At 34.8% G+C, this 27,627-nt stretch overlaps 1 protein-coding gene across 6 annotated transcripts in view; it reads right to left on the bottom strand.

Moving 5' to 3' along the window:
• Positions 1 to 27,627, bottom strand: part of LOC143242823 (uncharacterized) — a 55,048-nt gene that overhangs the window by 1,644 nt on the left and 25,777 nt on the right. For 5 of the 6 annotated variants that reach the window (XM_076486355.1, XM_076486357.1, XM_076486354.1 and 2 more), the window contains 3 exons: positions 26,876 to 27,007; positions 26,272 to 26,413; positions 12,421 to 12,506 (listed from right to left, as the gene is read on the bottom strand). Coding sequence is in view for 1 of the 6 variants with exons in the window: in XM_076486356.1 (XP_076342471.1) it covers positions 26,272 to 26,376 (105 nt within the window). In the remaining 5 variants the exon portion in view is untranslated. Of the gene's footprint in view, positions 1 to 12,420; positions 12,507 to 26,271; positions 26,416 to 26,875; positions 27,008 to 27,627 lie in introns of those variants that run through there. The other variant, XM_076486356.1, reaches the window with a different exon arrangement.

Genomic DNA, 27,627 nt, shown 5'->3' with positions numbered 1-27,627 from the left:
ATAGTATAACTGAACAGCCTACAGGTGGATTAGTTGCAAGATTAGCGTTGGCCATGAGCGAACATCTGGCACGCATGCGTAGCTGGATGCTATCTGTAAATTCGAGAATGCGATAGGTGAGAGTAGGGGTTTAAAAGACCTGCAGACAGCTGCAATTATAAGGCGACTATCAATCTTATGCCTAGTTATTAATCAAAAACATGGTCTTGTAATCGGTACTTCAAAACATCATACAATTAAGTTTGCTCCAATGTTAGTTACTTTTATTTTGACCCAAGATAATACTAAAGCCATTCAGTTCTCTGCTGTCGCAGACTTGAGTAGAATGTTATAACTAACAAAATATCCGACAATAAACACGTCATCGGCACATCGGCATCACAAGGTGATGTCATCGGCACACAGAAACTACCGCACAAGGCTGTTCAATATAGTTTTCACATGTACCTTCTAATCTGTATGTTACAATACGTGTTGCCGGTGCGGCAGGGGAAATACGTCTAATGAAAGAAATTGCGGCTTGTTTGCTCGGTTTCCAGTTTTATTACAGGCTGTTATTGCCCATTGTCGGCAAAAATCTGTTAAGGATGAACAATAAGACAATTATTTAAACGTGAAATATCACTTAAATAGACATAGCAAGAACTGTTGCCTCTAGGTAATATTTATATGCCCCGAGATGTCGGGCAGTTCATAATTTTGAACTCTGGACTGCAGTAGCCTATATACAGTGATCGTTCTGTACTGGTACACGTACACAACATATAATCAATTGTAAACTGCACTGCATGTTGAACTACTAAATAATGGGTTAGGCCTAGGTTAGAGTATCTTAATCCAACTCAAATATCTGAAGAATAAGTTGTAATCTCAACTTTAAGCTCAATTTTGACCTGGGAACTTGAAATGAGCCAACAAACCATACATCAACAAAATAGGCATATTTCTGAAACTTTATCTGCATGTATGAATGCGAAAGTAAATTCAAAACAACGGCCTAAAGTTGGAAATAGTACACTGGAAATGCTACTGTAGCCCGAAATAATTTTGAATTATTTCAAAATGTTTTGAATTTACTTTTGCATCCATGCATGCAACTGAGAACGTTAAGCCTAGTACTCAGTACTAACTTTGCTTACTTGAACTTGTTGAACTCGTGCACGTTTCCAGACAATCCTAAATTGATTTTGTTGATTTGTCGGTTCTTTATACTAACTTTATATGAAGACGGTGCCACAGTACTGTACTACCACCAGTCGTATAGTGTATACATAACAAAGTTAATAATAATGTTGTCATACGTGTCGAAGTCTTACGCAATTTGACCTAAAAGGTCGAATTATCGTCTTTAGACTGCTTAGTTCAGTCAGTTGTTTTTCCAGCTTTTCAGAACATACTGATTTGAATCTACAGTCGCAAAATAGTTGAATAGTATGATACTCTTATTTTTCTGTAGATGTGACTAAATAAAGCAGTAAATGATGAAACAAAACAGTTCCACCACCTATAATTTCTTATACATAGTTATAGCAGAAAGAATGTCAGTTATCATAACATACAATCATCTTTTACTTGAAGTTTTATCAAGATTATGTGCTGCTCTTTACAGTAATATTTTGCAAACCAATGACGACTTGCTTCAGATACATAGTTAAGTAGTTTCTCGAAACTTTATTTACTCACCGAGCAAAAAAAAAAAATGTGTTCTTAACAATGCAGAGTAAAGTCGAACATGGCATATCAATACAATTACAAAAAAATTGACTAAAGTTGAGTGTGGCAGTGAAAGAGTTAAGGGCATTGTAGCTGGGGGAAAAAACTTTGTGGTGTCCTCTTCCCTTGGTGCGCTAAACATGTGCTTATTTTGCTTAATGGTTAATTCAGGGTTGAGGTCAAAAAGCTTTTCATTTGGTTTGAGAACAATTCTTTTGGAGGCACAGAGAGATCTGTCTGCACTCTTACTGTAGTAGTGGAACGAATTGCAGCAGCATACGTCCAGGATGAAGTAATGGACAGCAACTTTTGAGCCTAAAGTTAATTAATGTATTGAATTGTCTTCAAATGCTGCCCTACTTTTCTCCCAATACTTTAGGGCAAGAATAGAAGTAGAATGGGTGAGAGCCATTTCAACTGACGTAATGAGGGTCCATTTCACACCCATAGACCTCATGGTCCTTGCCACCACAATGAGCACACATCAAGGAACCACAACATGATGTCTTCGAGTGACCAAACTTTTGACACTGAAAAAATTTGAGAGGTTTTGGAATGTATGGTCGTGCCTTGCAATTAAGATAACCTGCCTTGATGGTGGCAGGTGCAAATAATGATGTAAATGTTAAAGTGGAAACATTGGTCAGCATCATAATTCCACCTCTGCAAATTGAGATATGCCTCACTGCAGAAACTCCTTAGGTGGAGAAACCAAAGAGGATCTATGACCTGGGGATGCTCATCAAATCCTCAACAATAACTCCTCATGATGAATTCAAAATAGGATGAGGCATAACCTCAATAGGTATATCCCCAATCGCCTTTGAGTGTAAGGAGTTCACTGCATTTAGATGTGGATGTTTCCACCAATATGTTACCAGAGCGAAGCTTTTTGACTGACTTTTGAGAGCCATCAAATCCTTCTATTTCCTTCTGAATGAAAAAGAAAGACATTTGCAAGAAAATGAGGTACAGGTGTTACAAATGTTGAAGATTGCTGCCCAAAATCTTCAAGACGTGGGCTGTTCTTCACTATTTTATTTAAGTTTTTATTTGGATGGTCCATAATAAGAAAGAATATTTTGGTGCTCACTGACCCCACCCGCCATGGAGTTCTACGACGGGATGGATTACAATGCCAAACAAGAACACTGCAGCAACACCAGGGTTTCATGAGCACTATACCCAAAGACCAGTGTCAGATAACATGTTCACAACACCTGTTGAGAACATCCAACACTAGTACTTGGTTGACCCTAGCCCAAGTGGATTAGCCAATTGACCTTAAGAGGCTATTCCAAGGTCGCCCATCTACAGGAATTCAAGGTCAAAATAGTGTGTTAGGGTTGAATCCCTCAAAACCAGGAACCTCTCCTCCCCTTTATAGGTCATCATGCACGGCAAACACGTGTGTGGATGTTTAGATCCCAGAGAAGGTAAACTGAAAGAATAACCTTCCCTGGGAGGTCTTCTCACCACGTACAGGAATCTACACCGAGGGATCGATGTTAAGAGATGAAGTTTGATAATTTAATGAATGGTAATTGTTTATTGATTCCTTCAACAGTGGTCTCAAATGTGTCCTCCTTCTTAACGATAAGATATATATATTTGTTACTATTACTCATTTTGGTCACTTGAAGGAAACACACGAAAATCTCGAACTTCTTAATTATAAAGTCAAATATAAAAAAAATGTGTTTGGCTACTTTGTGGAGACCTAAAAGTCTTTTGAATGTTGTAGGATTAACAATACTGTTATACAAAGTTTCTGCGTTTTTGTTTTTTTTTGTGTGTATGTGAAATGGGACGAGCAAAGTACTAAATCAGCACCAGATAAAGAACTAATGGCCACCCGGAGTCAGCCTGATAGCAGGATAGAAAACATTGAACGTGAAAGTTTGGTTGACACAAAGAAAGTCCTGTTAGCTTCACTTCAAATTAAAGTGGGCTTGATGAATCAGTTTGTGAAGACCTCAGACAAAGACGTTAACTCTTTCTTTATGGACAATTTTTCAACCTTTTCAGAAGTTCCATTTAAAGAAAGGACTTTGTTTGGCCTCGGATTAGAAAATTGACTTTTGGCATTGTTTCACTGCATGTATATGTGCGTGTATAAATAGCTTGCATACTATAGATTGCATTTATTGTTAATAGGCGATTAAATGAGCAATATAAAAAAATAATGAATTAAATATTTCATTACGATTATTTGTCCAAGTTTTCAAATTGTTGTCATAATTGATAATACAACCCAAATGTACTTGGTATATTCCATCATTCAGAAATAATCCAAAAATCAATGCCAATCTAGTCAAACATCATGGAAAACCGTGAAAAAAAAATTAAAGTAAGTAACGGTACAAAGCTGAGTGTTCACACTAACAACGATTCAACTTCTACTGTCTTTCACTGTCTAAACACTCCCCGCTAGTACAGCGGTATGTCTCCGGATTTATAACGATAAAATCAGGGGTTCTATTCCCCTCGGTGGGCTGAGAGGATATCTTTTTGTGGCTTTGCTATAAGACAAATACACACTGTCTAAACCTCGTTTTGGAAACACAGTTACCATTAAATACCTCATAAAAGAAAGCAAATGGATAGAAGCCGGCCTCTAACATTTCGACTAATTGTACTCCCTACCTCCACCCTTCCAAAACAAAAAATGTATACCCTACCATAATATGTGTGTGATTTTTTTATGATTATTCATCACTGCTGACTGGATTACCATCACTGTTTGGATTTTGACTGATAAATAGGATATCTCACAGGCATTATCCATTATGACAATAAGTTGGTAACGTGAACCAATAAAAACAATGTGATACTGATATATATAAAGAAATTTGGGAATTAACCGAAATTACATCGTAAAACACATACATACGGAAATAGAAGTAAAACAAATACAAACAAAACCAATATGTAAGTGGTACGCAAACACTTACCATAATGTTACTAACACCATGTTAAACATAATAATGGATATTTTAATTCTTTTTGTTTATATGTGGAGACATTATTAAATCCTGCGTAACTCCAATATAAAAGGTTACACTGGCAATGTCGGTATATTTGATATAGTAGAGACACATTCACCACTATCTGTAAATATTTCATTTTTTTTTAAGTTATATGTGGGGACATTATTAAATCCTGGGTGGCTCCACTGTTAGAGGTAAAATTTAACACTGGTCGTTGTTCCAGCAGTGTAGGTGTATTTGATACAGTAAACACATGGCCACCACTATCTGTATATATTTTCAATTTTTTCACAAGCTTCATAATTTTTCTGTTGAAAAATCAACAGAATAAGTTTTATGTGGTTTTCTCAACATATCATAAAGGAATAAAAATGTTTCATACTTTAAATTAAACGTCAGAAATATATTTCCATACATAAACATGAAAATCACGTGACTATATGTTTATACTTTTATATTATCACAGAACCAGTTTTATGTTTATAATTTAATATAATGTGCTTAAATATTAACATACAGCCCAGTTATGTTTTAATCATAATATATATATGTAATTCTCAACATATTTTGAACTTTCTCTGTTAATTTGTATAAAAGCAAATAAAATTATTTATGGCATCGTCAGTTCATCACTAGATTGATTTATAACGTCTACAAACCAAAAGGTAAAAGAATGTTTTTATTATTCGCTCTGCTCCCCGATGGTACAGAGGCGAGCTTACATATTTACAACGCTGAAATCACAGGTTTGATTCTACTTGGTAGACAGTGTAGATAGCCTGATGCGGCTTTGCTATAAGAAAATACATTACAATTCACTTACAAAATCCTTCTTAACTGTATAGATAGCTTTTCTCCAGAGTTACACTATTCACTTCCAATATTCACAAATCTTGTAGAAACAATAAATTTCTTAATTCTACAAATTTTCGTTAAAAGAATAGATAAGCAAACAACTAACTGTAAGCATAAAAAGTGTTTTATTCATGGTGGAACATATTACATGTTTGAAGAATACATTGGTTTGTCTTCTTAAGACACAGAAGGCATATTTTCACTATTTTTTACCATCAGTAAAACACTTCTTTATGTTTATAAATCACTCTGTGCGCATACTGTTATAATTACACGATGTTCTTCACAATTAATGTATTTAGTTAAAATGTTATTGATCAACTTAAGGTATTATTCAATATTTCCTACCAGTAGTCATATCCAGTTAGTTTTAACGTCTTTACTTAAACCTAGTTTTTATTAAGTTCTTGTTCCACATTTTCAAGTATTTATCTTCATCAATCACCGTTGTTGTACATTTAACTTTTCAAACAACACTCGAACTACAAGTGTAAAAGTCTTATCTCTTTTCCCTTTCCTTAAGTTTCTGATAAAACATGAAAATAAGTTAAAAAATGTATTATATCGCAATAAAAATAAATACATTAATAAAGCTATCAGTCACCATCGTCTTACTGACAAATGAATGTACATGATTTATAATATTGTCTTTTACAAAATACAGATTATATCCTTTTCTAAGTTCTTGGTTAATTTTAAGCTAATCCAAACAGTTTTCTCATGATAAAATCTAAATTATGTTTTCCTTATTTGTAGATATTATTGGGAAATCAACTTCACATGAAACTTGTCCTTATTCTTAGTCTACACAAAAATCAACCAAGGGTATTTAAGTTAAGAGTGTTTTGGTCTCTGGATCAAGGCATCCCACTGTACTTACACGCAACAATCCTTCACAGATTCAAAATTATCTTAAATAGAGCATAATATATACAGAGCTATTCAATGTTTAATTCTGCACGCGTGTGAATAACTTATTTAGAAAATAAAATTACTTTGATTCTCTCAGATTCTAAATATACTGCGGTATACAGTATGTGAGAAGAAGATGAGGTATGACAGACATCAGAATTTTTAACGTTTCATCTAAAGTTGTCATGGCAACTGTGTAACACAAAACAAACCAAATCTACATCTGTTTCTCGCAATATCGATTGTAGAAAAATGAAAATAATCCACTTGACAAAGAAAACACACAGTAATAACTACATCGTTAAAAAACTATAGCAAGGCAAAATCGAAAGTCACCACAACCTGAACGGATAAAATTCCACACAAACAAAGCTCAGCCTTACTATGTAACTACTGGCATGTGCCTTCTTTCAAACAGTTAAAATATGAAAAACAAAATGTGCAGATAAAAAATACAGTTGCCTTTTATGCAAAATTTCGAATAAAACTATATACTACGTTATTCCTCCCATCAGCAGTACTGATACTGAATGGTATTCTCGAAACGGTAACTTTTAAAATGTGAACTTCAGATATCGTATTGAATCAGAATATGTTTCCCATACAGTTGCAACAGTCTGCAGTAATATGCAAATAAGTTGAACTTAATTCAAACTCGTAATATAACTTATGATATGTATAAAATTAATACATTTAATCTCACTTCCTATAATTTGTTTAGAACATTCGAGCAAAGCTATAAAGCGCTATTTTTGCTAGCCGATCCTAATTTTTAACACATATATTAGAATTGAATAACACTCACCGATTAATCTTGGGCTATTCTGATTGAATATTTCGATGTGACCATCAACATTTTAACGGCTCTGAAGTTCGAAACACGGTTTTTTGCGGCAACTGAACACGAGCCAGGGACATTCATGCTAACCACTAAGACAGTAGTAGTGAACTTCATAATATCGTTGATTTGTTTCTTACCCAGACTGTTGTCTGGGGTCCAAAATTATATTGCCGTTTAACATACTTTCAGAATGCTTGACAAATTGAAAAATTCAGTTATAGACTATTAACTAACGATATGGTTTCAAATAAAGAACTGAATTAATATTTTAAAACAATTTTTAAAAACATTACAGAACTGGTTTGTTCGATCACGTTTTCGTTTTCTCAATTTGAAATTCCCACCTGTGAAATCTTTAGGTTCTCTACAACTCAACCACAATCGGAAACTTGTTGAGAAATTTATGTGCAAAAAACGGCTCGTTTGGGCTGAGAAAACACTTTTACATAGAAGAGCGAACAACGTTTCGACCTTCTTCGGTCATCGTCAGGTTCACAAAGAAAGAGGTAACTGACCGGAAGCTGACCACATGTTTGAAAGGGGTTGTGTAACTGTGTGTCGAAATGTAGAGGGCGGTATTAGATGTTTGAATATATAATTTTATTTATTTTATTTTATTAATATAGGTATAAAGGCATTCCTTTATATTGGTTTATTTTGGGTTTAAGTTGTTGTATAAGTAAGGCTTCTTTAATTTTGCGTTTGTTTATGTTTGTTTCTTTATTTAGTATTTGAGTGTTTTCTATGGTTATGTTGTGTTTATTTGACTTGCAGTGTTCGAAAACGTGTGAAGGTGACTTTTTTATGTTCTTTGAATCTGGTTTCCATTTTTCTACTTGTTTCTCCAATATAGAAGTCGTGGCAGTTATCACATTGTATTTTATAAATAATGTTGGTGTGGTGTTTGTCAGTGTAGTTTTTACATAGTATAGACCTCAGTTTTGTGCCGGGTTTTTGAATAAATTTGGTATTAATTGGAATGTCATATTTTGTTACTAATTTTTGCCAAATGTTGGTTATTTGTTTGCTGATGTCAGGAATATATGGTATACAGCAGTATAAGTTTCCTCCACAAACCGTAGAAAACATTATACGCACCCACCTAGACAGAAAGCAAAATCAACCAACTAAAGTAAATACAGCTCACAAATAAAAAAACCACGAAACCATATACTTTCCGAAAAATAGGCTTCTCTAATATCTGTAATAAAATGGAGTATTTACGATTGAAATTAATACAATGTTACAATACTTTACACAGATACCAAAACATGTGTGAAATCTCTTTTTATGGCTAGTCCTGTTTTTAATAACTATTTATTGTCCGTGATAACGAAAAACCCACTTGAAGTAAAAAATGTATTATCAAGATGGCTGGTATGGGTATTGAAACTTTAAGTAAAGTAAAGTGAAGAACAACATTTCGACATTCTTATGTCATTTTCATGTCAACAAAGAGAAGTTGCAATGATTTTAATGTTGTATTCTTTTTATTGTAAATAAATATTTATACAAAAATGACGTTTTTAGACTATTTAAAGGTGGGGTAATATTACAGGTATTATTATCGAACTGATAACTCATTTTCAAAATTATAACTGCAATGAAAAGCCTGTTCTACAACTTACACTCAGAGTTATAACTGTAAACAAAGGCCTATTCTAAAATATTCTAATAATTAGCTCTCCAAAGTGGTATCTAATGGTCAGTGATACCGTGAAATATATTCTGAAGTTATTGTAGGTTTTTTCAGTAATGGCAAAAGATAAATATTATGAAGGCAAGAACCCTCTGTGATTCCCCCAGAAGCACAGTGGAATGTCGGCGGACTTATACCACAAGAAACCGGGCTTTGATACCCATGGTGGGCAGAACACAGATAACCCTTTGTGAATTTTTGTGTTTAATAACAAACAACAATGGCAACCCTTTGTAATAACCCAACATTTATTTTCGAATTGATGAACTGGAAATTCTAGGATAAGAAGGAATCCGTTTCCAGAAATACAGTATTAACCTAGTACGCTACTAATAACTTATTACGTTATTGAATTGCTCCGAAAAATTAAAGGTTACTAAAATAAATAAGAAGGAATCCTTAATTTTGTTTGTTTTGTTTGTTTGGGAATTTCGCACAAAGCTACTCGAGGGCTATCTGTGCTAGCCGTCCCTAATTTAGCAGTGTAAGACTAGAGGGAAGGCAGCTAGTCGTCACCACCCACCGCCAACTCGTGGGCTACTCTTTTACCAACGAATAGTGGGATTGACCGTCACATTATACACCCCCACGGCTGGGAGGGCGAGCATGTTTAGCGCGACGCGGGCGCGAACCCGCGACCCTCGGATTACGAGTCGCACGCCTTACGCGCTAGGCCATGCCGGGCCCGAATCCTTAATATCTACAACACTTGGATCACTTTTAGGCATGGATAATCTACTAGTCGATTTATTAGCTATATTTTTCTTTACAGGCAATATCAAGCATACAACCCGATTCAACTTTATTACTCAGCACGTTATCTACTCGCCTACCCTCAAATAGAAATTCTTTTAGGCACGATTAGAGTAGATTCATCTATGAGACTTTGGACGTGATCAAATACGTCAGTCGAAAGGGTTTGATCTTCCGAGTTCAAAACTGCAATTAAATCTCAAATCCATCAAGAAATGACGAAGCTGTGAGCTAAACGTTTGTGCTTTTAAAAAAACGACAACTTAGAGGTGTACTACGAACCGCTATGCCGCGGCTAAAAATAACAGTAAGAGCTAGTTAGTATTGACCCTACAATACTGATAAACAGTATGTTTTCAAGGCGATATCGGTACAAAGATATCAGAAAATAGTATTACGATTTTAAACAAAAGGTTAAATAGCAAAAGGGAAATAAATCTTAATTATCTGTATCCACATAATTATTCCTGTTATCGCTGATTAAACACGAAAAATAATTCACGTTAACTACTAGTTTTAGAGAAAAGTTTGGAACGAAGATTCGAATCTTGCACAATAGCGATGTACGTGCGAGACAGGTTTCAAACGTTCAACGAGTTTTTTAACGTTATTAGAGCCAAATCAACTTTAGGGTTAACACCTATCTTCCAGTTCACGTCGTATTACCAAATAAGACGGAAACAACGTTTCCAATCCAAGCATGTACTTCCAAATATTTGTTTAATGTTCTTGTTCAGTTACTTACTCCTTATTCCGCCAGCCCTTATTTTTTTCACAGGTACAACTTAAATACCTTGATTGCATGACATTGAAGGGCTATTCGAATTTACAGCTCCCAGCCAAGTTTACAAAATTCTCTCTAAAATGTATATCATATAACGTGAATAGTTAGTTGCACGAAGTGAAGGCTTATATTAGCGTAAGTCTTCATGTTCTTACACTGTCCACTAGCGTGGGGGGCTCTCACTAACACAGAAGTAATCTTTCAGGCTCATCAAGATAAAAAATGAGAGTTCGATAAGCGGTGGGCACAGTCAAATATAGTCCGTTATGTAGCTTTGCATTTAACAAGAGACAAGTGAGCACAACCGTTAGTCCAACTAATTTTATCATATTGAGCAATTATATATTTCTGCCTAAAACTAGCGGAAGTATTTTGAATTTCTTTTAAAGGGCCCTTCACGCGAAGCATCAAGTTTGACAGTGTAACCTGCATTCTTTAGCAATGTTTCAGCCCTTATAGATGCCATCTTTAAAAACTTTACTAACAGGAGCTAAGTGTACGATTTTTAACCCAAGATAACAAAATGTAGTAACTGAAAAGTACAGTTAACACATAATCGCTGCCTATATTTACTTTGTACAACCTCTAGAATGGCCTGAACGAGTCCGAAACGCTTGGAGACCAAAGTACGACAAAAAAAAAAAAAAATAATAATCAATGAATGTAGTCATGCTTGATTGATTTTAATCCATAAATTTTAAACGATTATGTTATAACTTTTTTACGGTTTGTTTTACGTAATCAATGCCAGGGTAAAAATATTTCTTCCAATCTCAAAAATCCTGACTACTGTTAACACGCTACTAATAACCTACAATGTAAAATAAGACTTGTAACCATATAATAACAAAGTAATATTTGATTGGTGTTCCATGTAAACAGCTATACTGGAGAAACTTGTTACTAAAGGAATTTGAACTTAAAACAAATAAAAAGTCTCATAAAAGTAAAAACTATTATGAAATATATGTCGCCAGGAGACAACAGTTAAACTGTACTAGTTTTGTCTCAGCAATTTAGGTAATAGAAATATTTCGTGCACACTTGTACAAACAGATGCTATTGAAAACTATCTGAACAATTTGACACGTGAAGACTGCTTTTATGAAAGTCTTTTAAAACCCGACAAGTACAAGCGATTGATCTCCCATCAAGACTTAACCCAAGGGCATTAGGGTCAGTGAAATCTCATAGTCAAAAGGCGACGGAGTCTCAGCTCAGTGAGGGTCAAAGCTGTGTAGGGAACGGCCACTAAGAGAAATAATTTTGTTTGTTTCGGATATTTACAAGGGCTATCTGGGTTAGTAGTCCCTAATTTTAAAGTGGCTACAACAGCGCTGACATCCAGCCCTTGAGCCACTCTAATAATGTCATTTCAATGTCGCTCTTTTGACACAGACCCAAAGTGCGAGGCGCGATTTTAAGGCAACGTGTAAGACCTCCGATTCACAGTCCAGAACGCTGACCACTCACTGTCCAGTCAGTCACGTGATAAATTACTTTTGTTTTTTCACATATTACGTCTAAAGATTTAATTGCTTGCTTGTTTGGAATTAAACACAAAGCTACACAATGGGTATCGAAACCCGGTTTGTAGCGGTGCAAGTCCGCAGACATACCTGTGTGGCACTGGGAGGGACGTGTAAAGAGAAACAAAACTAAGACACTTAGCACGTTTTCAGCAAAAGCTCGTTTCTCAAACACAACAAAAGTAATCAACTTAAGTATAATGTATCTTTTATTGATTTCAATGCTGCAAGTGATAACAATTCTGATAGCACATATAAAGTAAAATTCGAATTTTAAAAACCTTCGACAGCATACAAATAGCCCTTCACGAAACATCGCGTTTAACAACAAACAAACAACTTACTCCATTCACTTTATAAAAAGATCCATAGTGGGACAGAGATAAGTGTATCGATTTTCAACACGGTTGATACCCCCGCTGAATATGCTCTACAATAAACATATAAATCATAATAAACAAACACTTCATAATATTCAAGATATAAAACACTCGTTAATAAGTGGCCTTGACGTTAAGCTTTAACTTTTAGGTAGAAAAATAGAAAACTTCAACGAAATATTGGTTTTTGTTTTCTTTTTCGAATTTCGCGCACATTTACACGAGGGCTAACTGTATTAGCCGTCCCTAATTTAGCAATGTAAGAATAGAAGGAAGGCAGCTTGTTTTCACCACTGACCGCCAACTCTTGGGCTACTCTTTTACCAACGAATTGTGGGTTTGATCGAGACACTATAATGCCCCTACGGCTGAAAGGGCGAGCATGTTTGGTGAGACGGAAATTGAACCCGCGATCCTCGCATTACAAGTTAAGCGCCTTAACCACCTGGCCATGCAGCGCCAGAAGAATAGTAAACTTCAAGGAAATATTGGTTTTTGTTTGGTTTTTGAATTTCATGCACAGCTACACGAGGGCTATTTGTTCTAGCCGTCCCTAATTTAGCAGTGTAAAACTAAAAGGAAGACAGCTAGTCATCACCACCAACTCTTGGGCTACTCTTTTATCAACAAATAGTGTGATTGACCGTGACATTATAACGCTCCCACGACTAAAATGGCGAGCATGTTTGGTGCAACGGGTATTCGAACCCGCAAGTCTCAGATTACGATCCGAGCGCTTTAACCACCTGGCCATGCTGGGCCCCGAAACATTGGACATCCGCCACCTTCATCCAAGCCATTCTTACCAAAAAAGCATCCACAACTAGAAACAAATTTCAAAGACATGTTCATGCAGAATACACAAGTCGAGAAGCTATTTAAGTCAATAGACAAATTTACACAGACACTCCATACAAAGAAGGATATAATGAAAACTCAATCATCACAAACGCACTTTTAAACATCAACTGATTTCTTCCAAACAAGCATGTTGAAACCTAGATATGTATTTCCAAGATAGCCTGGAGAACTAAGACAGACAAACAACCTGTTAGCGACTTTTGAAGATTTCGACACTCATTATCGAGACAGTCTCATTCACCCCACAGATATGGAACTGATGCTGTGTTCGACAGAATCTTCTATTACTGTCTCGTGTTCTCAACATTTTACTCCTACAAAGAAAAACAATCTTCGAAAACGACGACCACGAGACGTTTTCAGACTTACCATCGACCCTTTTTAAAAATAGTCCATTATTCATTATGTATACTAATAATTTGTAATGTTTGTACGTGAACATATTACCACATGCTATTTATAAAATTATTGTACCTTTTAAAAAGTAATGGATTAATATGTTTCTAGTCTTATATTTTTGTGAGGTGATAAAACTGTATACTTTCCTTGTAAGTTTATTATGCAGCAGTTAGAAAATTGTGCACAATTACTATTTAATTATATGAATTTTACTAAGTAAGTGGTGTATTATATTCACACAAGTAAGCACCATTTCTCCAAGTTATATTAATAACCTTTTAGAAGTGTATGTAGCTGTAACATTCGCAATGTCCTAATAATATGATGTTAGTTTTGAATATGTAATACAACAGTTCTGCTTAGATTATATGCAGAAATTAATCTATTTTAGTAAATGTATGGTTTTAATCCTTACAATATTAATAACACAATGGATTATTTTGATCTATAAACCTTGTAACCATTACTGTGATCACACTTTGAAAGTTCCTTGGAAATAATATATTTCTAAAACTGTTATTTTAACTCTTCAGAATTTGTCGAATCTCCCCTTTAAATCAAAATGTACAGTTATTCAGTTACACATTTTTAACACTGAGTTATGCAACTATTTTTACTGGGACTGAAATAATTACAACTGAATACAAACCCTTATTGATGTAAGCTGTTTTTGGATGAATCAAATTACCAACACTACATTTTTTTTTTCTTTCCTTGGCAGGTCATAAAAGTATTAGATGTTTTTAATATTTAAAATTACTAAATTTTATAAATTGAATCATATTTTCAATACTTCAAGAATACCATTCTACAGACTGATTAATCTGCATACTTATTTTTAATCTACATCACGTATTCTATAAAATTGTTGTGATATTTATAATTTTTTGTACTAAAAATTAACTTCCAATAAGTACTTATCTCCTTTTACACAGGTCTGAAATAACCAGGCAGTTAAGACCCTCAACTTGTAATTTGAAAGTTGCTAGTTCCAATCCCCATCACACCAAACATGCTCACCCTTTGGCTGTAGGGGACTTCTAATGTTACGGTCAATCCCAACATTCATTGGTAGAGAAGTAGCCCAAGAGTTGGCAGCGAGTGGTGATGACTAGCTGTCTTCCCTCTAGTCTTACACTGCTAAATTAAGGATGGCTAGTGGAGATAGACCTCATGTAGCTTTCACGAAATTATAAAACAAACAAACAATCCTTTTACATCAATAGATATTCTCATTCAATGCTGGCATCTATTTGTGAAACTTGTTTTCAAGCATGTCCTGAGTTACTGCCTCCTCTTGATTGCAAATTATTCATTAAAATTATCATGTGACAACCCTCCATCAGTAATAGTGCAAGGTATTCTCATTACGCTTATGACTTCCTCTGTTCAATTCTACCAGATATCACTTTAAGTTCTCTTAGAATCTGGAAGCATCAGGTTTTAATGAAAAGGTAAGATGGGAAGTGTGAAATTTGGTAAGAACCTTCCAGAAATACATTTACAGTTTAGGTGAATTACAACTTCCAATACAGTGCATTATGTCATATCAACATATAGCAAGAATCTTACATTGAATAGGTGGAAGAAACAGTTTTAGGGAAGGAAAGAAGCATCCTCCAAAGCCATCCAGAGGACACACCTGAAGACAAGAAAGTCAAATTTGGAAAACTGATGTGGGAGACTGAGCCAGGTATACATTTCACCCAGATAAGAAAGATGTGGTACTTATGGGAAAACTGGAATGTAATGAGGGCTATCAATCTTCATTAGAAGAAAAGTGAGGGCATAAAATACAGTGGAGAGTCTGAAGGAACAACAACACTTGAAACAGTGCAATGGATGACCACAAAGATCTATTTTCAAATGCAGACCGTAATGATTCACTCAATACAAGGCATGGTAGGGATGAAGAGCTATTCTATTCTTAACCATATATGTTTTGGTTTAGAATAATGGCTACTTTGATAATACTTTCACAGTTGACTAGATGCCCCCATTAGTTCTGTCAAGACAATATAAAATAAACTTAAAACAGATTTACCAGAGATCCATACAATGAAAAATAAACTTTGGAAGTACTGATGTGATTAATTATTATAGTTTACAAAAATAGAGGCATTCATGTAATCCACACCCTGCATACTGACACACTTGGTGATTTATTGAGATGGAAGATTAGTGTGAGAAAATATTACATTATAAAGAACATGGGGTTTACCAAACACAAGTTCTAACTTTTTGATAATCTATAATTAGTTCAGATGTTTACCACTTTGCAAAATAAAATTGACATGAGGAATGAAAATTAAAACAGACTCAAAAGGAAAAAATATTAAAAAATGCACTGCAGACTCAACACATACCTAGATAAAAATTCTGCACTTTACAGGTCACAATTCTTTCGAAACAGAAACTAATTACATGATTTATGTTCTCCTTGTAGCTGGCCAATCAACTTAGATGGCAATAATCCAGAAGAACATATTACTTTTGTGCCATTAATGATACAAATTCACACTCAAGTTGATACCAGGTGAACTATCCCACGAAGCAGCAGGTACCAGCTGTCATGACTCATATTAGGTACAGCAACACCTAGAAGTCAACTAGCACACCCTAGTAAGAAGTTCTGAGCTAGAATCATAAAAATAACTCCAAATTTTATGTTTCATATTTATCAAGCCGAGGTACCTGTCCTTTATTTGTACATGAACTTAAACAAAACCTGGGGCTGGAAGATATGATAAATTAGAAAAATCTTGATTTTCATACAATTCATTTAGAACATTCATTTACTAGACTGTATAATGGTTATTATGACCCTGTAGAAAGAGGTAGTATCAATTGTAATGTCAGTAGGGGTGCATTCTGTTACCTGCTTTCAACACCCAGCTCATCACATCTTTCTGCAGTGTTTCACATGATTATTTAATAGAAAACCAATGGCTACAGAAGTGTCTTACAGATAGGTCAAAGTAAGAAATTATTACAACTCAAACAACAGCTTTTCATACCAGCCTTATGGTGGCTGTTGAAATAGAAACTTCATCTCAGTTTATGTATTATTGTAACAAAGGCAGTCATCTTTGTTCATTTAATTCCTCCAAAGAGAGCCCAGCACAGTCTCTGAGATGTATATATTAAATGTTTGTCTGCTTTAGGCACACTGCATGCATGCATATTAGAAAAAATTATAAACGTGTCTTACTTTTTAGTTTAAGATCAAGACACCATCTACAAATATAATTAATGTTAACTTTATTAAAGTGTTCAATAACAGCAATAATGGGGGGTGGAGGAGTTACGAACCCTACATTAATATGTCCCCTTTTCCAAATTATCTTCACATTTACTCTCATGAAGAAGGATAGTCATCTATTGAAAGCAGTGCTGTTTTTGGTCTTCTTTAAAAAAACATTTCACACAGTTTGGTTAAGATTGGTCCAGTGAAGATAATGTAACAAGAGAAAGACAGATATTTGTGTTTTATATATATATATACACGATATAGCAATGAGGTTTATGGTATCAGTATACCAACTAATTCTACTTTCAACAAATCAAGACAAAATTTAGCTATTTTCCTTCTTTTCTCAGACATAAATACTAGTTTCATTTCCAGAACACTGAGAACAGTTGTTATTCTATTTTCCAGGTGGGTGTCAATAGTACTTCAAGTCCACTGCCATGTTTGTTGATTTATGAAAGAAGGGTAAAATTAAGTACAATACAGCTTTATTATTGTTTGGTTACTCTGGTTGTTATCATCTATAATTTGATTAAACAACCTTTAAATACTTTTCATGAAGATAGGCAAAACAGCATGTATGCCGAAATACGTAAACAAAACTTTCCCAACAAGAGGCTCCTGAGTAATTGAAGTTTCACTTTACTGAATCAGGAAAATAATTTTAAAAAATTCTTGCAAGGTTTTTTTAACAGATGCCTAGAAATATCCACTTATCAACACTTGTTTCCAGTTCAGCATGTGAATGCTTTACTTGTGCATCAAATGCATTGATAAATATGTTTGTCTTTAAAAGTATTAAAGCTTATAAAGCAGTTAACTGTTTCTATTTGCAATAAATTCATTTTAAAACATTTTATCAATCAGATTTGTTTTGGAAATAATAAACACAAACACCACTTTCTTCTTTTCAAACAGAATAAGAACATGTAATTATTAGATTCATTATGTTTGACAATCAAACACATTCATTACCACCAGACATGAGAAGAGAGAAAAGAGTATTGTTTTCACCTGCTCTAGATCTCTCAGACCTATGGTGTTCAACATGGTCACCACTTGCCACATGCCAAAACAGCTATTGACCTGTGGTGAACTGGTGCTTTACTTCTACCACCTATTTTTCAGTATAATTAATTCTATTAATAAATAATTGGAAACATTACTATGTATTTTTTACCCATCTGTAAAAACACAGTTAATTTTTTTGTCACATAGCAAAACTTTTAACACATTTTAAACAGTTTTGGTGACTATGAAATACATTTGGACACTGGTGTATTAGACCTAAAAGCACACCCACTCCCACAGCTTTTTTAAAGAACCACAATTATTCCAATGTTCTGATTTCATTCCAGTTAGAAACTTACTTTTAAATAGTATATATAATCATTTAAATTGGTGTGTTGGACTAAGGATTCTTTTACAGTGGGTGTTTGCCACATTTTGGAGATAAATTCAAAAATAAATGAACAGCATGCATTCCACTTATTTTAAAATATGTTCAAAACAAGTGAAACATGACAAATTCTTCACAATATATGTATCACAACTGGATCTAAATACTGTATGGTTCTCTTCTTCACAAAAATCCATTTTGGCCAAATTCAATTAGTTTAAAATGCAGTTGACAAGCCAAACTATTTTTCTCTATTTTAAATGATTCATTTCACATTTTCTAACTTCTCTCTGACTGAAAGTCTCTTTTCCTCGGTTTTACTTTTGGCTCACTTCCTACTCTGGAAGTATTGCAGAGTATTGAGGCATTCTAGAAATCTCTGTAGCCTTAATATCAATTACACAACTTTCAATAACCTTCTGCTTTCAACTTTCTTACTGTGAAACAAAACAGTCAAGAAATATTAACTCACAAAATAAATTACCACCACCTACATTAAACAGTGTATTCTATCTTATAACACTGAACTTATATTTTAGTCACTACACTACTTGCCATTGATTGAAAACACTTAAAGTTTGTTGTAATGCAGTTTTTTGAAGAGGAGGAAGAGAAAGTGGACCAGTTTGAACAATTCTTGAATTTCAAAAGATAACTTAATTTTAGTGAAAATACTTGATCAAAAACTTTGAATTTTTTTGTATACAAAAAACCAGTAATATTTACAGAAAGCTAGTCAGATTTTGTGAAGATACACATATCATTTTAAAAGTTACAGTGTGGAAACTGATGATTATAAACAAAGTCACACAGACACACTCTGTAATGAAAGGGTTCATTTCTTTTGTTCTTATCCCACTCTTACATGACATTTTAAGAAAAGAAATGTAGTTCCTCTATCCAGTAAGTATTTATTGCACTGGCTACTGAACCTTACCCTTCCAAGAAGCCAACAGTTGTTAACTACTATTCACAGCAGTGGATATACTAATTAGACTCCTTACTGAAAACCTGTATGCATCTGTTCAATGCACTTTGTTTCACTGTTACTTTGTGTTGTATCTTACCACTTGTACTTGAATGAAAGGGAAAAGAAAGAGAGTAAGATATTTGGTGTAGACCGAAGATAGTTTAGAGACAGCAGAGTTGTTCTATAGTTCCTATAAAAAACAAAACATACCACTTTAAGCTTTGATGTTATGCTTATAATGCCAACAAACATCTCATCAGGGTCCTAGCAACATAAGAACTGGTAACTCCATTTTTCTCTCCGCATGTAAAATTCAAGTGATTTTCACCCAGTCATCTAAAGTAGGGGCGTAGATCCTGGGGTGGATGAGTGGGATACACCTCCTTCATTTTAGGTGGGGGTATGGTGCATACAATCATCCCCTACAGTTTGGTCTGTTGAATTGTTTTATTGCATCACAGGCTTACAAATTGTTTATTCTTGTGATTCTCATGTTCTTACCAATTAAAATACATAATTAGGCCTAGACGTAGGCTTTTTCAGTAGCCGAAATATACATCTTTAATATAGGCGTGCTTCTAAGCTTTTCGATTTAGGTGATAGTTTGTAAGTATCAGTCAGTAGGCCTAAGTATAGATGCAAGGCTTGCAAGCACTATCACAGAATCTACCTACGTCTTGTACGTAGTGTAAGATTAAGTAACATTTTCATCACAACAGACTGAACAGAGCATGAAATTCGAAAATATCACTCCCAATCATAAACTCCTGTTATTTAGATCTGGTAAGCAATTTGTTGCTTGTAGCTGAATCAATCTAATGTGTATATTGTGCATGTCTATGTTGTTATGCATGTTTAGCCGGTTTTATTGTCGAACGCCTTACCTTATTCGCCTTAGCAGCTGAAGCCGATGACCATAGTGTACGTTTAGTGTACAGTTAACAACAGGTTCGGGCCTCTCTAATCCAGACGTGCCCTACATCACCCCCCTCCGCTCCCTTTAGTCTGAGCCTCGATTTTACAACAGGGCTCATTAGACCTGTGTTTGTGGCTCTCATTAAACCATGAAATTTCAGATTATCACCACCCTTTAATAAAGTGCTGGTGTTTTATGGTAAAAGAACAATATATTCTCTTGTCACACATAGTAAAAATATTGTATTTTCTTGTATAATTGTTGACTACATTGTTGATCAACAGACAATGTATATAACACGGTGTACATGTCTCATAACAAACTATTCTGACTTTTTTTTTCGTTGTATTCTCGAATTTATCAAAACAAAACATCACATATATACCCGAAACTGTTATTTGTTAAGCTTCTCATATATGTATGTATATATAATAATAATAATAGTGCCCCTAAATTCCGTAAGGAACAGAGGGCCGCAAACTCTGGGGTTTCAAAACAGACTTGGTTTTTTAGTGAGTAGGTTGTTAGCCTACGGCCCGGCATGGCCAAGCGTTAAAGCGTGCGACTCGTAATCTGAGGGTCGCGGGTTCACATCCCCGTCGTGCCAAACATGCTCGCCCTTTCAGCCGTGGGGGCTTTATAATGTGACGGTCAATCCCACTATCCGTTGGTAACAGAGTAACCCAAGACTGGGCGGTGGGTGGTGATGACTTGCTGCCTTCACTCTAATCTTACACTGCTAAATTAGGGACGACTAGCACAGATAACCCTCAAGTAACTTTGTGCGAAATTCAAAACAACAACAACAACAATTGTTAGCCTACTGCACAACCCCAACCAGGAGGACAATTTCTCGGCCCACTGAGTGGAATCGAACCCCTGATGTTAGCGGTGTAAATCCGAGACATACTGCTGGACTAGCGGGGAGCGTGTATATGTATATATACACATTAATTCCAGCTGACAGGTGATATAATTAGTCTCATAACTTAATGATTTGAATGATGCAAAAAATTAATTATATTAATTATTACAAAGTCAAATTGTTGCTATTATTGCAATAACAAATACATTTTCATCTGGACTTTTTTAACCACTATGGTAACTTTCAAGATGATATACATTTAATCACACAAAAACTAAAATCCCACATTAATATAGTGAAGGGACTGGTGCAAGATTTACCTATTTCAGCTCCATTCAGAGAGCACCCAAAGAAACTCATGGAGTGTGACACCCAATAGCAGGAGCTTCACATGGATATACTTGTGGGATACTACTTGTGCAAAATTTTGAGAAATAAAAGTACTCTGAGTGGCACCGTGAGCCACTTTACAGAATCCTGTAAAATAGAGAAAATGTATTCATCTGACTAAGGATGGTAAGTAGATTGGAAGATAACAGACTGGAATAGGCAGTAACTCACATGAGATGAGACAGCCAGGTGATGAAGATAGTGTGTGATGAAAGTGGAAGATGTAGTCCACATGCCAGTCTGTAAAATGTCATCAAGTAGCCATCAAAAACAAGAGGCAAAAGAATGGGTGAGATGGGAGATTTGATGAGAAGAAATATGGAACAGCCTGCAGGTATTGACATCCAATGAAAAGTAGACCAACAACAGCAGTTGACAAACTAAGCCTGTAAGTTTAGATAGTGATAAGTCCCTCAAAGAAGAAAATCCCAGGGAAGAAAGAAGTGAAGAAGGGAGCCAGGAAATTATGAGATGTAGGCTAGGTAGCAAGATACAGCATAAACAGAATGCGACAGAAGACACAAGTCAGATTGAGCATGGAGTTGTGAAATGGAAGGGAAGTATGGGAGAAGGAGGAATCACCTTCCCAAATGCTGAAGTCTTAGAAAGAAAAGAGACCAGACACGATAAAGTAAAAGATATGGAGGATAGAAAAGGGTATGGAAAGAGTTCAAAGCATAGAAGTCTGAGAGGTGGTGACCTAAGGGAAGGAGTAAGAGGAAATAGAACTGTAGGGAAATTTAATATCAGGAGTAGGCGACCATTGGCTCAGAGAAACTGGGTAAGAGTATGCAAGATTATTAAGGTCCAAACTGAGCAAGGGAACAGGGCAGGGATATCTATGGAAGGAGAGGAAAAATATGGATAGAACTGGGGAAGACAGTACCTTGCAAAATCAGGAAAGATAATGGGTGGTAGACAAGGCAGCCTAATGACCAACAATGGTAGAGAGAGCCAACCCTTTGTTGAAAAATATTGTAAAAAAAGAGAGATAGCCAACAATGAGACAGTCAGGATGAAGATGGTGATGAATAGGTCAGAATGAAAAACACTATTACACTGGTAGATAGACAGGGTAGATAAGCAACAAGAATAAGACAGGAAAAAGATCACCATATAAGAATGGCTGGTTTGACAGGTAATGGATTGGATAAATCCCAAGTATGAAATCAAATAGCAACATGTTGCAGCAAGAAAGAAGGTGTGAGAGGAAGGAAAAGAGGGAAATAGCAAGACAGAAGGCAAAAAAGAAAACCAGTGATGAGTCAGTCAAAGAGGTGCCACAAGGGCCCATAATAAAATCATGGAGGTGTGGCAAAAGCACAGATGCATAGACTCCCAGGAGAGAGCTCGCTCATCTGAAAACCCAAAGTCAATAAACTATTCCATGGGGCAGAACAAAGTCTGGTCAAGATATATGGCCTACATTGAGGTTTACAACATATAGTACATGACAGACAATAAGGCAAATGTATTGAGAAGTGACACACGAAAAAGAAGGTATAGGGTTTGAAAACAAAGAGTCCTGGATCTGATACTTTTCTGACACTTGATATAAGATATGACTGTGAAGTTTAAAGAGTGAACCATAACTAAATGATCCAACAGGAGGGGTAGAAAATGGGAACTTGCCCAAAGTACTGCCAAAAGTTTGAGTACATTAAGCTGAAGTCAAGATACATCCTTGATCAGAGTGTTCAACATAAGGTTGTCATTCAGAGATGCCTCTCTTCCTAGTAAGAATATATTGGTGAAAAAGGCATAAGAAAAATTTGGGTGGAAGTAGGTGCACATTTATAGTGGTATCGAAGTGGTAGACAGCCACTCAAAAATGTCTGTGAGAAGAGAAACAGTAGGCCCAAAGGTTCCTGTGATTCATTACACTGGTTGCACAAGGGCATTCAGAGATGGTTGATATGAGCATGGCCCAGTAGAATAAACAGTTTCAGGAAAGCTATAGTTACTAAAGACAATAGAGTCTCTCAGGCAACACGAGTAGGACAGACTCACATCCCAGTGAGAGAATGTTCCATCATTTGCAGATAGACAGGGTAAGATTCAGCCCAGCTGAGAAAGAAGTTGAAAAAAATACTCCCAGAAAAGCAAGGTATTTGATGGGATAAGAAAGCATTTAGAAGTCTTGGCAAGCCATCCTACAAAGACAGTTTCCTACAGAAGGAAAGTATGAAGGTAAGACTTCTCCTGTTAATGGGACAGAAGAAGCCAATCATTCATGTAATAATGAAAATCATAGAGCAAGTTCTTTCAGATGGTACACAAAAGCCTTGACTGTTCTGTTAAAGACATAGGAGGTCAATGCAATGCTAAAAAAGAAAAAAGGATCGCTGAACTGGAAGGAATGATTTCAAGAAACAAATTTGAAATATTTTTAAGACTCAGCATTGGGAATATGAAGAAACATATCTGAGATGTCACTCTTGCTCATCCAAAGTCCAAGGAAAAAGAACCAACAAAGAGTAAAGAAATTTTCCATGCAAAAATGAGGGATGACCACCTAGCAGATGAAAGTGGAAAGGCAGATTACCAGCCTCCAGTCCCCAGTTTTATTGGGGACCACAAACAGGTGAAAGTAAGACCCTCTCTATGACTTGTTTGTGCAACAGATCTGGCACAGTGACTTCCAGATATTGAAGATAGATGTAATTTGAGAGAGAAGTGAAGTTAACCAGCTATTAACTGAGAGAAGAATTGAAAGGACAGTCCATGAAAACTAACAAGTATGACCCATCTAACTGCAGATAGTTGTTAACAAAGATGTGCATATCACAAAGACCAGCCCCCCATGACAACTGAATCTGCTCCATTGTCATTGATGAATCCAGAAAGTCTGACACTGGGCTGAAGAGTATTGAGCAAAAGGATAAAATAGGAAAAGGGGTAAAAATATAGGAAGTGGGAGGAGTATAATGAAACAAGTAAACAGGGAAAGAGTAGTAGTACAGTCTATGGCAGAAAGGAGAAGGGAACAGGAATTGCCAGAAAATTCAAGTAGGGCTCGATGAATTGTCTCTTACATGAAGTGAAGAGAGGAAAGGTAATAAAACACAGAAAGTAGTATTAAGCAAAGACAAGAGAACTAAGCACTGGAGAGTGAAATCGACCTCAGTGGGCTTGCTCCCAAACAGGCAAAAAAGATTTCAAGGTCTATGACTCTAGAAGGAGGAAGTTCAGTTAACTGTAGGCCATGATAAAGGAATTAGAAAGCAAGGACAAGAAATAAGATCACTGACATGGGGTAGATCTATAAAGGAAGCAATATTATTAACATAATTTTCAGAAGATAGAAAAGAATCAAAATTATTTAAGTTGGGAGTTGTGATGTAGAGAATGGGAAATATAGTAAGACAATGGAATGAGAGATAGAGTGATAAGGTCCAAATAGCATGAGGATGTCTAAAAATTCTCCTCAACGACAAGAGAGCATAACCAGAAGGGGGAGACAAACAGTAAAAGTTGTCTTTCTCATCATATTCCTTCTCAAAATGAGGGGAAATAATTCATGGCTGCATAATAAAACCTACTACCCTATGCACAATGGCTATCATGCCATTTATGTTTAACATGTTTTCAGTAGCCAAATTAAGAAATTGACAATTGCAAGGTTATTCCTCATCTCAGCAGATGCCAAAGTTGCATGAACTTGAAAGTTCATAGTTTGATAAACTAAAGAAAACAAAGTTCCTTTATTAGATTGCAAACCTCTGTAAGTTATGAATACAACAAAATACATCAAATACACACAGTGCTAAGGAAGATTAATGAAGAATCTCAGTGGAAAATCTCAGTGCACAGGAAGATTATGTCATGCTCATATTAGTGGAGGGCTTTTATTACATAATAACATCATTATGTAATGGTGAAAATCATGAGAAATCTAGTGAGTGTTGGTTGAAGTTGTTTAAAGAATTGTGGAATGCAAATCTCTCAGGCAGATGCACAAGAAAGATTGCTTTCTGTGTGAGAAGGTAGGTATGGTCTCAGAAGTAAGACATTTTTATATTAATGAATGTATTATTGTGAACAGTGTGATCTATCTAAAATATTTATCAGGGTTAATATAATACAGTTCAGAAAATGATGGTTTAATTAAACACAAGTGCAATAATAATGTGAATTTACTGAGCTTATTTGGAAATATGCAATCCACTTTGTTGATTTTAAAAGTAAAATATACACAAAACTTTACTTAAAACACATTGATAATAGCAAAACAATTATGTCATTAACTGAAATGTTGTGGAAAGCAAAATATAAAACTAAGCAATTACACATGAAAAAGTGGAGTGGTCCACAAATGGCATCTAGCACATGAGTGGCATGTGCATTTATGTTAGCAATTTGCTTAGAGATGTGAAGTGTGAAAGTTGGAGTAAAAGTTAGCAATGAAGTGAATGTAAGGAGAGGTATTCCTAACAGTTGGCCAGACTTCTATAAAAATTATATATCAGTGGTGAAGTGAAGGTGACAACAGCTGAGTGCTTAGCAGGACATATTAACGTTATAAAATATAAACAAATCAAAAAAACAATTCCCTATTTTGTTTATTTGATTTATATGTGTATATATCTTTATTTAAGTTAGGTAGTGAAAATTTATGACCATTTTGTTTTCTTGAATATTTTTATAGATACTTTTTTAAATTTATGATGGGGAACATCCCAGAGGTGAAAACTGCCATTGAGTATACTAAAGTTATCTTCTGAATGAGATTAAACAGTTTCAACAAAAAGGACTGCAATTTTACCTTTTGAATCAGTTCCAACAACTCACTGGATTTCTTTAGTTTCTCTAAATTTTTTTCAACCTGGAGAACTGCCAGTACATGTCTGTCTAAAACAGCAGCTTTCATGGTGTCTCTCCAGTTCTTGTCTACAGTTGTGAATCATCTGTATTGTATGATAAGAGTATTAAGATGATGTAATTATTCAAACAATTATTTAAAAAAAACATCTAAGATGTTGGAACACATTTAAAGTTTAAATGTACCACAAAATTATTTAAAAGGTGGTGCTACCCGTAACAATAGATTTAAACAAATAAAAATATGTTTTCTATTTGTATTTCTTTCCTGTATGGAACGTTTTTAATAACTGCATTTTATTTTTATCACAACTACATTTTTCTATTTCAACTAATAAGTATAAGAAGATAATTGAATTACACAAAGCACTAATAATTATATTTGATGTTTAAAATACTAAGCTATATACATAAATATGTATATAAAGAGAATAAAAAAGTCAGAGATAAAACAATAATATATAAATTGTCTTCACACAAGCAATAAAATACTACTTATACAAATTCTAAAAACATTGAGGAAATATTAAAATAGTTGTAGTGCATACCTTCCCTCCTCTGGCATTTGAGCCATAATATCAGGGGAACTAAAGATTGGCTCTAAATATAGCCATGTAGCTTGAACTTTTAACCACTCATCAATTATCTCTCCTAACATCAACAACTTGTGTTCCCACTCTCTGTAAAAATGAAAAATAAAAAAGTGAAAATACTTCACAATTTGAAATATATAGTATATGAAATATAAAGGTATATATAGTGTTTATCATAAAATAAAAGTAATATTTAACAAAGAAAAATTATTAGAATATAATTAATTTGATAAAATATTTTATCAAACCTTTTTTTACATTTGTGAAACATTACCTTTAAGTTTTTCTAAAAACACAGTAAACATTACTCCTTAGTATAACACGTTTCTTTTACACTATCATTTCAAACATAGTCCTTTTTAGATTTTTTTCATGTATATATCTATCTTTATGTGTATTTGTCTTTAAGAAAACAATACACACACATACACATGTATATGATTATATCTGTACTTAAAAAAATTGAGAACGACCATCAACTATGTTACAAAAAAAAATTAATTTTTTGCAGCTTACTTTAACCACAAATAGAGTTAGCTAGCATTCCTCTCAAATGAAATGCATGTGTATCAACATAAAACTAATTTATTCGTTGTGGGCCTGGACTATTAATGAAATATCCAGTTTCAGACAAGAAAGAAGACTGAATATTGTTTGTGAGTTTGTAAAATTTTAGTATATAAATAATTATTTCTCATAATTATTTT

The sequence above is a fragment of the Tachypleus tridentatus genome, unplaced genomic scaffold (assembly GCF_004210375.1).
Source record: "Tachypleus tridentatus isolate NWPU-2018 unplaced genomic scaffold, ASM421037v1 Hic_cluster_2, whole genome shotgun sequence".
Taxonomy (NCBI): Eukaryota; Metazoa; Arthropoda; class Merostomata; order Xiphosura; family Limulidae; genus Tachypleus; species Tachypleus tridentatus.
This window is presented reverse-complemented; position numbering and strand designations above follow the sequence as displayed.